The sequence below is a fragment of the Lates calcarifer genome, linkage group LG7_1 (genome assembly GCF_001640805.2).
Source record: "Lates calcarifer isolate ASB-BC8 linkage group LG7_1, TLL_Latcal_v3, whole genome shotgun sequence".
NCBI lineage: Eukaryota > Metazoa > Chordata > Actinopteri > Centropomidae > Lates > Lates calcarifer.
In genome coordinates this window covers 6,495,312-6,509,942 of record NC_066839.1, presented here as the reverse complement: position 1 = coordinate 6,509,942, position 14,631 = coordinate 6,495,312, and the positions used below count along the sequence as shown (strand labels likewise).

Genomic DNA, 14,631 nt, shown 5'->3' with positions numbered 1-14,631 from the left:
GAAGAGGGGGATTTAGAGGTGAAAAGAAGGATACAGGAGAAAGAGCAGAGCTGAGGAAGGGAAAAATGATGCGAGGGTAGAGAGAAAAATGAAAGATGGGGAGAGTATAGGTAGTAGACAGAAAGGAAAGAATGGCCACAGAGGGGAGACATGAAAAGAAAAGGAGGAGGAGAGGAGAGCCTTGGAGCTGAATAAGGGAAGATGAAATATAAAAGAGTATAGTGAAAAGAAGAGAGGGAAAGGAGGGGAACAACAGATTTCTGGAGGAATTCTCATATAAAATATCAAGACTTTGCTGATCCAAGAGCAGCAAGATGTGAGTGTGAAATAGAGTCCTCATGCTGTCAGAAAAAGCACCTTTGGTTTTCTTCCTCTGCCCAGATAAAAAGATGAAAATGCTGCTGTAGTTAGAGCATTTTATTTAAGAGATTTAGGGGCTTATAACTCAAGGCAAAAGTTTAACAAGCAAAAAAGATCAAAGATTTAAGTTAAGATTTACCCATTTTGTAGATTCAGTAGTTGTTTGGAGACAACCAAGCATTCATTTGCAGCATTCATTTGAGAACCAAAGCTGTTCCATCCTATAAAAGAATTTGAGTTGTTAAAATGACGACCTCTGCAATTTGAACAGAACAGCTCTCCAGAGGTTCATCTTTCCATGGTGTTAATCTCAGCAGTCAAACCACTTCATGGTGTCGTAAGGGCTGCAGATGAATCTGTACTGATTAATCTGCTGATTATTAAAATCATCAGAAAAGAAAAATAAAGCAAAATTGTGAAAAATGTCCATTGCAGATTCACAAGACAACCAGCATTCTCACATTTAGGAAGCTGGAGCCAACAAAATTTGGGTATTTTTGCTTAAAATGACATTGTAACCCAATAATGACAAAAGACAATATCACTGTTATTAAATCAACCACCCTCAGAATTGTAATGGCAACTTTGAAATGTTAGTTTTGTGTTGCATTCTGTTCTGAATGTCAGTCAAGCTGCTATTATTCTGCTTTACTTTACAACCTGACACACAGGCTCACTCAGGGAACCCAAAGCCAAAATAAAATCATGCATGAATCAACTTAAAAGCTGAAAGATTCAGAATATTGAAGGTAGCAGAGGTGTGTATGTATCTTTGTGAGTTTTTGTGTGAATGTTGCACATGATGACTTTCTCATGAACGTGGATTAATGCATGGGTAGGTATTTCTGTGCACGTTAGCTCCACATTCGCCTGCATATTTAGTTTCATGGTTATATCTCTCCATGTCTCTCTGTCTGTGTCTGTGTCTATCTGTCCTTCAGTATATAAATTTATGTGTATGTGAGAGTTCATCTGTGATAGTCTGCCTTTGTCTGTACGTGTGTGCATCTGTGCACCTGTGTGTTCGTGTGTGCGTGCCTTTGTATCTGTGTATGTGTCTGTGTGTGTGTGAAGCGAGAGGCATGTTGTAGCTACATCTCAGTTCAATTTGTCCCCGACCTCAAATTGAAATTCCATTTTCAGGTGGTAAATTGTCTCCCACTTCGCCCTCTGGCACACAGTGAATTAAAATTCAAATTAGCCTGACCCTGCACCACTGCTCTCTAGCACCTCTCTGTCTGTCTCTCTCTTTCTCTCTCTCCCCATCTCTATCTCGCTCGCTGTTTTGCTCTCTGCCCTCTCATCTCTTCCCCCTATTATCCTCTCCTCTCTGTTCCTCTCATCTCTTGTTATCCTTTCCTCCCTGCTCTCCTCTCCTGCCTTTCTCATTCCCCCTCTATATACCCCCACATCCCCCCTACTCATCTCCCCTTTCCTTTTTGCCTTTTTTCTCCTCTTTAATCCGCAGTCTCTCCTCCCTCCTGTTTGTCTTTTCTCCTTCCTTCACATCTTATCTGTTTTCTCTCAGTGTTCCTCCTCTCCTTTTCCTTACAAACATTTAACAAATTGTGACATGAATGTGGAGTTAAATCCAAGTTGAACACAGCATTATAATCGTATGATAATATGGCCCAAGGAAAATTCTTAATGAAACGGATTTAGAAATCCTTTTGATGCTAGAACAGATCAACTATTTATATCCTTATTTTATAAAATGGTGCAGATAGTAGCTATAGACAACTACCAATGTCAACTTAACTTTTATTTGAAACACTTGTTGCTGTTGACATTTTGGGGGTGTTTATTGTTTGATAGTATTAAAGTGACCTTTTTAGACAGTTCTCAAGTTTGATCAAAACTACCGACCAGCTCTTTCTGGACATTTACTCCATACTGAAGTCCTCCAAGGTCAAGAATGATTTTTTACATGCAGCTCTTAGGTTGTCTTCAAAGTGCCACTTAAAGCTGGAAGCGATTTTTTTTTCCATCTTATTCTTGATGGCAGTTAATTTTATAATAACATTTTTGTTCAATTCTGACCTTGTGACGTATTTTGTGTTATCTGTCTCATCTTTTTAGTCGGTAACTCAGTGTTATCACTGCTTACCTTGGCCAGGAGATTCTTGAAAGGAGTGTTTTCAGCTCAACAAGGTTACATTTTAAAAAACACACCCACACTTACACAGGGCTTTAACATAGTTGCAGATGGCAAATATCATTTTATCAATTTTTTTTTATGAGATTCCTCCATTTCTTCCTCGTTTCCTTCAGAATTATGGCTTTTTAAATTTCACTTGACTAACGCATGTATCTCCTGTCTTCTGGCCTTTTCAATCAGTAATGTTGGATGTATTGCCCTTTTTGGTAATACATACAGATTATGGTGTGTGTAGTGGTAGCTGTTATTGGTATAAAGTGAATATCAAAGCCCTTCTTTCATGCATCTAGCTGAACTTCTCCCTCTCCATTTCATCTCCTCTCCCCATCTCTGTGTCATGAGAGTACTTTGGATGTACAGATTTCCTCAGGTAATAAAGTTTATCTCTGTCTCCTGCAGCCCTACCTCTCGGTCATGCTGAACAAAGGCTCTCTGGAGGTTTTGGTGTTTACTGGCAGCCACAGTCCGCGTCGTGTCATCAGACGACCTGAGCAAGGCATTCTGAATGATGGGAAGGAGCACTCATTACGCATAGAGAGGCTAGCTGGCCGGTTGGTGTTTGTGTGTCATTTTAGTCTATGTTTATGTTTATGCTTTTGTTGAAGATTTTGACTTTGTATAATCCATTTAATATGCTCTGTTTGTGTGTCTGTGTTTTTGTTACCAGATCTTTTGCAGTTCAGGTTGATGAGGAGCCCAAGAGGGAGGCAACGCTTCCCAATGACCAGCCAATTAGTTTGCAACGTATCTTCCTTGGTGGTATTCCTGCTGAAGTAGAGCAGACGTCCAACAGAGTCAATGTACCATTCCAAGGATGTATTTGGAACCTCATGGTCAACGCTATGTACGTAACATCTAGTCTACATATACAGTCAGATGTTTAGTTATTGAAACAGGGAGCTAGAATATGCTCTTTCTGACCTAATTTTTTTTTTTTTTTTTTTTTTTTTTTAATCCAAGCTATTGTGAAGATGTTACTGGACTTTAGTCAAATGAAGGTGTTCTTCACTATTTTTCCTGACACTTTTAGACCAAATGATTGGTCAGTCAATTCAGAAAATAATCATCAGATTAATTGATAATGACGATAATCATTAGTTGCAACATACTGGAGCAGACTGACGTTGGTCTTTTATAAATGTATAGTCAGTGTTTATGGTGTATTTTTTAAAGCACAGTAATAAAGGCTGAGCTTTTAAATTGTATAAAACTGAACAGCAGCTCATACAACTGATTTCAACAGGGTAAATGTTAAGTTGAACTGAGCATTTTAAAGTGATTTTTTTGACCCCTCTCTACTTTTTATGGCTAGATGGAGTCTCAAATTCTGGCATCTCTATAAAACCTGTGAACAAAAAAATACACTTGTGTGCCCAGTTCAAGACCTTTTCACATACTTTGTTGCAATCTAATCAGATCAAAAAAGAATTTAAAATATCTGTTTTTTTGTTTGTTTGTTTTGTTTTTGATTTATCTTTGGTATATTGTGGTCCTGACATCACAAGATGAATATGGGGCAAAAGAACAGAGTCAGCTTTTGATTTTGGATATTTTCTCTGCTTCTGTGTTCTGCCATGTTAAAACACTGACACAGGCACAACTGACCAATTCACTTAGCAGCAGGACTCAAACAAGACAGCTTTAGCTTTTTGTCCTAATGATCTCCCTGTAATGTTTTCTGGCAGTTTTTGACAGGCCTAATTTTGACCTCATACACTGTTGGGTTAAAGCGTTGTTATTATGATTGCAGGAGGTCATGATGATGATGTTGATGATGATGATCTTAAAGCCACTGTCTCTTTCTGTCTGAACAACAGTAATAGAGCTGTCCAACATCATAAACATACTCATAACTCAAATTACACTCCTTTCTCATCTTTGTGTGTTTGTATTTGTGTCTGTTTGCTTATTGCTTACCTCTTTTCACCCCTCCACCCTAAAGCTGTAACCTCTTCTTAATATACACCTGTTTATCTATATTGTATATCTATATTGTTTTATTAATTTCTCTCAAATAGCTCTCCTTATATGTCATAGTATTTATACATGTAGAAACCTTGTAAATGCACTATGTTTGTCTTTTGCTTGTTGCTGTCAGTGTCAGCTAAACATCTTGTAATTTTAAATCTAAAGCCTGTCCTACTCTCAGTCTCTCAGACTTCTCCCAGCCTGTGTCCGTTTGAGAATGCTGAAATCGGCCAGTGCCCCAACCTCGCTCCCCCGCCACCTCCACCTCTTCTGCCGGAAGAAGGGGAACCTGAGAAGGAGAAGGAGGAGTCAAAGCCACTTCGTCCTCCACCAACTCCAGCCACTGTTACACCACCTCCAGGGCCCCCTGCTGTAAGTTTGATTAAAACTAACACAGGAACACACATGCACTTCAACGTTATATATATATATATATATTTTTCAAAAGAAGGTGTATTTAAATTTAGGATACTCATATTACATCAGAGGGTCTTTATTCACAGTAATATAATAGCCAATACTTTTGTTTAGGCAGCCTGATTTCATCTGTTGGCACACTACCAGATGGACACAGAGAAAGCACACATATGCACATTGTTCTCATATATAAAGATACAGCACAGTAAAAAGGACATACCAATATGTACACTCATTTACAGACATTCACACATGTCCTCCTCCATCATGTTTTTTTTTTTCCTCTCTTACTCACACATGCACACACAAACACAAACCAATTTCTCTTTGATGAAATGCAGCCATGGCCTCGCCGTGTTAGCTTAGCGTTTCATCACACAGCAGTTGTACAGCCCATTAACTCTTCTTTATAGTCCCTTTAGCCTTGAGCTACTAAACTCCACCTCTGGCACCTTGTCCTACAGTGCGGAGCCACTGCGCTACGCTAGGCTAACTATGTGTGCCATTTATGCTTTATGAGCCCACAGGAGCCAAAACACTCTCAGCTAACATTTAGCCGCTACGCTAAGAGGCTGGCAGGCAGTGAGTCATTCATTTCATACTCTTAGTATAGGGATAGGCAAGATTTATCTCATAGATTTAATATATTACAGGCCTTACAGCAGTCATAGATTATCAGTTACCCAGTTACCTGCTAAACTACATCTCTAAAAGGACATTGATCATGACACGCACAGAGCTAAAGAGCTTTGCCAGCTTAGCTATAACTCTGTGGTTTGTTGCTTTATGGGTTGCAAGTTCATTTGCTTTATGATATAGACTGCAGGCTGTGCGAACCCATAGTTCTTTCAGTCCCCATCTACGTTTTAACTGAAATTGAAAGTAGAGTGTTGGCCATATTTCATACCCTCTGCACAACACAATTATCTTTATAATTCATGTTTTGTCTGTCAGGTGTTTTGTGAATGTTGTTGGCTCCTCAAATAGATTTCTATAGAAGCCACAGCAAATTACATTGTACAAGCAAATGTCTCACCAGACTTCAGAGGAAAATGGAAGATATTTTTAAATGACTTAAATCTTTGGAGGACATGACCTTTACTCTCCAACATCACAGTTTTCAGATTATAGGGAACCAAAATTCCTTCTGGGTTCGCTTCTCTTCCACTGGCCTCTGTTCCAAAGTGTATTTTTGTATAGTGTGTGTCTTTCTTTGATCTTTATGAATGGCTGAAACATGATACAGGGTTACCCTCAGCTACTTGGGTAGCTTTTATACAATTCAGACTCCTTCAACAAAAAATATTCAAAAAATATTTATTTATTCATGTTTATATTTGTAGAACTGGATATAGTAATTAGGCAGAGGATATAAATATACCTTCTTTTTCTAACTTGCTGACTGTGACCAACATCTTTGCATTGTATTGGATCATGTCATGTCAACTGTCTAGGTTTAATTCATCATTCATAATCATTATTCAGCTTTTTTGTAATGCTATTTTTATTATTATAGGACAGTGGCTTGCAAATGTTTTTTAACTATGGCACGCCTTCCTAAGTATTTTCCCCCTGGAACCCGTCCACACAGAAAGACTGTTGCATTACTACAAGAACTGTAAACTGTTGTCAATAGCCTTTGCTGCAGCAAAACCACATTCTAACATTTTTTTTTTAAATAGTGATTTAGATATTTATTTTGTCTCCTGGTTTCCATATGTTTGAAGCTTTAATAAGTAAGTCCTTTAATATGTAACATTTCTTTCTTTATATGATAAAATGTAATTAAAAATATACAAAAAAGTAGAGGGCTTTTGAGAACCACTGTTATAGGGCACAGTTTTCCAGAATTACTAGATTTTTAATTCAATTTTTGAAAGAGCTGTGGTGCTGCACTGCTTGACAGAGCTCTGCACACAGGTTGTGATATGCATTTTTCATTAACAGCAGAAGGATATTGTTAGAATGAAGAAGTAATCACAAGTTGAATCACAGCTGACAGTAAACAACAGACTCAGCATGTGCTTGAATAAAGAGGCTTCTTTATCTCCCACTTCTCTGTCACAACACATTCTGTACTCCTTATTCTTCAGAGAGTTGTGAGCATCAATTTAGAGGCTGGAGAGACTCTATAAGAAGTACTTCATAGGCTCCAGTGAACCTCAGAGAAATCAGATTCAGACTTCCTAGTTTTTTAAAGAGTGGAATGGTTTACTTTTAAACTCGCTGTTCTGATTGATGATCATCATAACAACTGCCTCTAATTAGCCTTTAAAATCATGACTCTAATTTCCATCAGTCACTCTGAAATTCAGTCTTAACAAAGTATAACAGAAGCAAATCTTCAGCTTCAAAACATGATTTTTTGGAAACAGAAACATGGAAACAAGCTGTGACTTATTCTTCTCTAGAGGTAACAAAATCTGTCATGGTCAGAGTCTAACAAATGTAAACAAAATTTTATCAAATTGATCTGTTTTTCATAGTAATTACACTTCAATTCATGGTTAAAACAAGGTAAGCCAGAGTGTAAAAGTCTCTCATTACTTCGTCAACCTCTTTGACCTTTTATCACCTTGACGTCATTGCTTGCTTGTAGCTGATTGGAGGGCTGTGTGCTTGTCATAATTACTGTCACCAGTTTGGCCTTGAGGCTACCACTAATCCACTTCCTTCCCACTCCCTGACTGCTGACTTGCAGGAGCCCACCCCCCCTGCCTCACCTGCTACTAGACCTACAGCTGCTGCAGCCCCAACCACTGCTGAACAGGATCCCAACGCTGACTTGGTAGACACACATACTCACACATTTTGTTACAGTTTAACAAAAGTACAGTAAGGACTCCTAATCAATCAACAGTGATTTTTCTTTTCTTTTTTTTCTTTTCTGTTCTTTTTTTTTTTTTTTTTTGAGGATTTTCTGCTGATTACAAAATCCAGCAGATACTTACCAAACCTTAGTATTCATTTGAAGCCATATTTCTGGCCACCTGACGAATATACTCACCCTCCATCAAGCATGGTTTTGGTCTCAACCAACTCCTGAGGGACATATGTGTTCTTTAGCAACTAAATGCCCCACTATGTTCACCCCCTCACAAGCAGGCCATAAGCTGAAAGACACTAAAACTGAGTACATACTTAACGTTTTTCGAGTTGCAGTCCTGCTCTACTTGAGCATCTGGAGGTTAGGTGCTTTGCACAAGAGCTCTTGACATCACTTCTTATGAGAAGAGTGAACCCTACTCTTTGGTACTCTTATAGTAAGGTGTTGTAACAGGGCATCCAGCTCCTTACTAACACTAACTATATGTTTTCGGGTAATTATTTTAAATTTGACATACTTTTACTGTTACTTGGTAAATAGAGCTCTGCCTCTTTTGGATCTTGATGCAGTTGTAAAGCTGCCTGCATTAAATGCCTTAAGCTTTTATACTTTCAATTCTTATTCTTCTTTCAACCATATATTTATGGTCCAAGTCTATGTAAATGGGTCATGAGTCGAGCAGTAAAGCATTTGTAGCAAAATCTAATTACTACCAGAGGCCAAAAGAGTAGCTTCCCTGTAACCTATGGTACAATAAGCAGAGCTCTTAACTCTCAAGAGTGGTGGCAACTAGAACAAAATGCATAGACACACACAGGATTGTCTTCACTTATAGTCACACACACACACTTATACAAAATCCCAACTAAATGACTTCAGATTATATTGGTGTGACCTCCAACCAAAGACTAGCCACTCTGAATGGAAGACAGTCTTCCTATTGTTAGCTTAATGGAGAGACGTGGGGGGATGAGAGGAAGGGAGAGAAGAAGAGGCGATTGAAAGAGGACAGAAGACAGAGGGGGAAGAGAGAGAAAAGGTGCAGCCATAGTAGAAGAGGAGGAAAGAGGAGAGTCCTTCTGAGCAGAGCGGCACTTGCCTTTTGTTGGCTTAATGGAAAGACGGAGGAAAGGAAGCGGGAAAAGAATGAAAGGAGAGAGAAGGAAAGAGCTTCTGAGCATTTGACGTCTCCCTTTTGTTAGATAGGAAGAGAATGAAAAAGAGAAAAAAGAGGGAGGTTGAGAGGAGGAGCGGATATGAGGACAGAGCGCGATAAGAGGTGAGTGTCAGCTGTAACAAAGCAAGGTCATGGTGCAGGGAATGTCTTCACTTGAAAGAGAACAAGAGAGGAGAGGAGATTAAGACACGCATACACACAGACACTCAGTTGTCTCAAATCCTGCCTTTCTCTAACTTTGCCTCACACTCGAACAGGAGGTATGGCAAAGCAGCTCTGTTACCTAATAGGTGATACTGTATGTTCAAAAGAGGAGGAGAGCATAAGGCTCAGACAGGAGATAGGAAAAATTAAAGGGAGAAATATGGGGGAAAGAAAGGAAAGGATATGATGTAGTGTAGATGAGGGGAGGAAGGAAAAAAAGGAGTTGAGAGAAAATAAGCAAAAGGGAGGCACTAAGAACTCTTCCTTCAGGTGAGGGGTAGAGGAGATGGGACAGAGAAAAGAGCAAAGTAAAAGTGGGCAGGAAGTGAAGACAAGAGCGGAGGAAAAGGATAAAATAGGACAGGAGATGCGGCAAGGTGCAAAAAGTCAGAAGAACAAGAGAGGAGGTAGGAAGGGGAAAATAAATGAAATATGGTTAAAAGAGAGTGAGAGGAGGAGGCTTAAGGAAAGTGTAGAGGTGGAGAACAGGAGAAGAAAGTGACCAAAATGGGAGTAGAGGACACAATAGGAAAGAAGACTGTAGATGGGTAGGGTGGTTAAGATGTGAACATAGGCAGAAACAGCAGGAGGAGAGTGAGGAAAGAAAAGGTGGAAGATGATAGGAAAGGCGAATGAAAGAATGTAGGAGATGAAAGGAGGGGAAACACACACAGGAGAATTAGAGGAGAAAAAGGTAGATAGAGGAAGAAATAAAGAAGAGGAGGGGAGAGGATTTGAGAGTACCAACAAGAGGAAAGTAAAGAAGAGCAATGAAAAGTTGAGCTGATGGAAGTAGAAAGAAACACATGAAAGAATGGAGGAGAGAAAATGAAGGAGGAGTTGTTTTGGGAAGAAGATATGAGGAAGTGAGATGAAAGAGTAGATTAGAATAAAGGACTGGAGAGGAAAAGAAAGTAATAGCAGATGGGAGGACAGGAGGATGACATGAAATGAGAAAAAAGAGGAAGACTTGGACAAGGAGAAGAAGAGATGTAAGGGAGAGGAGGAGTGAAGCAGAGGGACGTGGAAGAGACTGAGACAGAACTGAGGAAGAAAGAACAAAAAGTCATTTAGTAAGATTGCTTTACATGCATTACAACACTGACACCTTGTGGTTACTGGCTGCACTGCACTCTGAGAGGTGAGAGGATACTATAATACTCCTGAAATACTACTGCATTGTGTGCAGTGCTGAAAGTGAAACCCAAAAAGGAATCAAATCATAGTCACTGATGTTTGGTTCAGATGAAACAATATATGGACAGGATTATGAATAGAAGCATTGATGATCTGAAAATAGTGTCAACAAAATCCACCTTGGTTGTAGCTGATTTGAGGTGATAGAGAACAAAGAAACAATGATGAAAGATAATCACGATCAAACTCATTTTAACAAGCCATATGCTGACCATCTGAAATATTTGGCATGCTAATCTGCACTACATGAAGGAATGAAGGAAAACAAGGATTTCTTGTTTGATTTTATCTTGCCACTAAAATAGTATATATATATATATTTATACATTGGACAAGACCTTACAGGTCTACATGAATTTCATCTTCTTCACGGGCCCAAAATTAATTCTATAACTCTAAATTTTACTGTTTTATATAAAGAACTATTTGATAACCATTTGTGACCAACCATCTCTTCAGGTCCCTGCAGATCAGAAGCAGAAACCTTATTAGTTTGATTGACATGTGTTTTGCCCTGGTGTTAAGGTTCCTGTTGACAAGAGGCAATAAGAGCAATGTGGCAAAACCCTGTCAGTGTAACTGATATGTTATGTCCAATCTTCAGGATTCATGTGCTTCAGCTGTGGCCCCGACAGCGCTCGAGAAGGCCTATCAGTTTGGACTCACCAGAAATAGCCACATGAGCTTTGCCTTTGATGACACCAAAGTCAGAGAGAGGTAAATATTCAGAATAAATAATCAGTGTATTGTTTTAAATGGTCTCACTGCCCCCAGTGCTGCTTGTTAGGACATGTTTGTGCTGTATTTCTGTGTTATTTTTTTAGATTTCCTTGTATTTTAAGGTAATATGCAATACAAGTCATATAGTACCTGCCACAGATAAAAGTATCAATGCTGCAATATAAAAACACTGAATTAGATCATCTTAATTTTGTTTGTAAATTTTTAAGTAACTGTAACGTAACTAGTAGAAGCTGTAAAATAATTGCAGTGGAATAAAGAAGCACAGTATTTCTCTCTGAAATGTAGTGGAGTAGAAGTACAAAGTAGCATGAAATGCAAATATTCATATTAAGTATAGCACCAGAGTGAATGTACTTAGTTACATTCCACCACTGTAGATGTAGCTATATGCCTGCTAATTGTAACAAAGTCAACATTGCAGACTCTGACCCATGTGTGGTTGTTTGTATGTAACTTATTAGGTTTTTGCCCAGATCCCACTCCACAGAGCATAGCTGTAAATAAATAAAGGAGAACAGAAGTGAGTGAATGAGTGATAGTTTGGACAGGATAAAATTTCTACCAACACAGGTGTATAGTGGCTCAAAATCCAGGGAGACATCCTCTCCTGAATAAGTAAGAATGTGTTGAAATAGTGAGCATGTTGTTGTCTGGACCCACACTCAAAACAATCTTCTGGTTACATGAACTGACAGTAACAAACAAAAAAATTATGGAAAGAAACAAAACTTCCATACAGGTACACATCCATAAAGTTTATGGAGAAGGCAATGTTTTCTGTACATTTTAGGCACTGTATTGATCTAATCGTTTTATTATTAGATGAGTGGAAAAGGGATCAGCATGTTGCCCAGTGAGTGTTTATGGGATCAGACCTGTTATATTTAGTTACTGGACATTCTCTCTAAACAGTAAGGCAACCTGATGGCCAAATCAAAAAATTATCTCTAATTATTCTGTTCATGTGTCAGTGCTAGAAATCACAATCAAATGCCAAGATGGATGTCTGACTGACTCAAAACTGTAATTCATCTTTTGTGCTGTATGTGTGTCTCAGGCTTATACTGGAGTTTGAGCTGAGGACGAAGGAGGAGTCAGGGCTTGTTCTCTACATGGCACGAATCAACCATGCTGATTTTGTTTCCATACAGGTATCTATTCACTGTTCTGTCATTCCATATGTTTCTGTCTCTAAGCTACAACTTCCATAAAGCACTTTTTCCTTCCAGAACAGAGACAGTGGTTTGCATTATAGAACAAAGCAGAACTTATGACTATTCTAGTTTGGTTACAATTTTCAATTTTTTCTATCTCTTCCTACAGATCAAGGATGGACAGGTCTGTCTGGGTTATGATCTTGGTCATGGGAACATATCTGGCTGCGTTCCCTTCTCCATCAATGATGGGAATTGGCACAAGGTAATTTAATTCTATTTAATATTCAATACAATTTTATTTATCCACGTAAGGGCATTTGAAGTTTTCCAGGCACGTCCAACTGGCAGGAGACCCCAGGGTAGACCCATAACGTGCTGGAGAAACTATGTCTCTTATCTGGCCTGGGATTGTCTCAGGATCCCCCAGGAGGAGCTAGAAAACATTGCTAGGGAGAGGGAGATCTGGACTACCTTGCTTAACCTGCTGCTACTGCAACCCAACTCCTTATAAGTAGCAGAAAATGAATGGACATATACACCTCTAATGTATTTTTATCCTTTATTTCTTAGATTATGTGTATGAATATCACATGACATTAGAAGGTTTACAGTGGTTCAGTCCTGGCATTTTTATAGGTATCATGGAAATCACCAGGTCTTCTCTTTATTTGTTGCCCTTTACTCTAAAAGTTGTAAGGCTTCTGTTGCTATATAAATCATATTCATCATAAGTCTGCACTCTGCAACCTTAACATCTACTCTCAGACACTTGTTTGTCACAGAAAATATTTACTTTCTGATAGAATTAACCACTTTTTTACATTATTGATTAGTGCTGACAGCACAACATTTGTTTATTTCTTTTACGACCGTAATAACAGAACCTCTGCTCTTCTTTCTTCATTCCCCTCTTTATCACTCTCCTCCTCTGATATTTCTATCCTTTCTGTTCAATATCAATCCAATTTCATCCTCTTGTCCATTTCTTTCTTCTTTCCCTGTCTTTTCAGATCCGTGTGAGTCGTGTCAAGCAGAGAGGTCTTCTTATGGTAGATGGACGATACAGTAAACAGATGATCAGTCCAAAGAAGGTACATTCAGTTGTTTTCTTTAATTTTTCTGTTCTGTCTGATGCATGAAATTTCTTCCATAAAAATGAACAAACCAGTCATTAGAACAGGCATCATAGAAAGTTTTTAGCTACACTAATAAATGATCTCCTCTTCTTTCCAGGCTGATCTGTTGGATGTGGTGGGAATGGTCTATGTTGGTGGATTACCACAAAACTATACTACTAAGAGGATAGGACCAGTAAGAAAACACACACATACAACACACACACACACACACACACACAGTCAAACACATTTTTCAGAGTAAAAAGTTCATGCATTTCAGTATACGGTTCCCTGTTTCCTTTTGGTTGTTCAGTTAAGCTGCGAACAGTCAGCTGAGAGCAGCTTATTAATGTCTAGTGTTTTTTCACTGTTGGGCCTGTTTCCTGAATGTGTGACATACAGGAATCTGATTTTTTTTGCTTGTATAAATTTGAGTTTTAAAATTATTTGTGACCACACCCTGCCCTCCTCTCTGTTCTTAGATTCTCTACAGTATCAATGGATGCATCCGTAACCTTAAGATGGTAGGAGGTCCTGTGAGCAATAAGGCAGCTGCTACAGGTAATGTTCATAGGTTTAAAGTTGTTATTTGTGTGTTTTGTAATCTTAAAGTTTATAGTGCTGTGTCCAGTTGATTTTTAGCCCCCTCCTCTCCCTTCTTTTCCAAGGTCGTTCTGAGGCAGTCATTGAGGACTTTAAACTGGACATGGCCACACCGACGTCCAGTTACATGGTAGGAAAATGCTTTGTTGCTACGGAGACAGGCACCTATTTTGACGGCACTGGCTTCCTGAAAGCAGGTGAGATTACACATTGACAAGTTATTTGCATGCTGCAGATATTTTGTAAAATCTAAATCATTTGTAAAAGTTTGTCAGCCTACCATGTAGCTAACCATGTAGTTGTGGGTATCTAGCAATAACCTATGAATCAACTAGTGTAAAAAAAAAAAAACATAGGCCAGATTTGCTCAGGAAGAAGGCACTGTCACATTTTGTCTGTCACAGCGTTGACCTTTTTCTTGTTATAAAGGTGAATATAATGTCTCTCTGCATCTCTTTCTTTATTTAGTCTCCTCCTACAGAGTGGGTCTAGATGTGTTGATAGAATTGGAGTTCAGAACCAGCAGAACCAATGGAGTGCTTTTGGCCATCAGTAACCAAGCCAACGATGGACTTGGACTAGAGCTCGTCCAGGGCAAGGTACAGAATACTGACCAAAGGAATATTTTGACATTTTTGGATAACCATCCATCCATCCATTTTCTTCCATTTCTATCTGTGGCTGGGTCGTCGTGGCAACAG

The 14,631-nt window shown here is 38.9% G+C and overlaps 1 protein-coding gene across 1 annotated transcript in view; it reads left to right on the top strand.

Moving 5' to 3' along the window:
* lama2 (laminin, alpha 2) overlaps nucleotides 1-14,631 on the top strand; it is a 180,227-nt gene that overhangs the window by 163,261 nt on the left and 2,335 nt on the right. Inside the window, 13 exon segments of the mRNA XM_051071796.1 lie at nucleotides 2,918-3,069; nucleotides 3,186-3,362; nucleotides 4,668-4,695; nucleotides 4,697-4,858; nucleotides 7,605-7,691; nucleotides 10,913-11,025; nucleotides 12,110-12,203; nucleotides 12,376-12,471; nucleotides 13,220-13,300; nucleotides 13,443-13,520; nucleotides 13,810-13,888; nucleotides 13,996-14,127; nucleotides 14,399-14,529. Coding sequence (XP_050927753.1) covers nucleotides 2,918-3,069; nucleotides 3,186-3,362; nucleotides 4,668-4,695; nucleotides 4,697-4,858; nucleotides 7,605-7,691; nucleotides 10,913-11,025; nucleotides 12,110-12,203; nucleotides 12,376-12,471; nucleotides 13,220-13,300; nucleotides 13,443-13,520; nucleotides 13,810-13,888; nucleotides 13,996-14,127; nucleotides 14,399-14,529 — 1,410 coding nt within the window.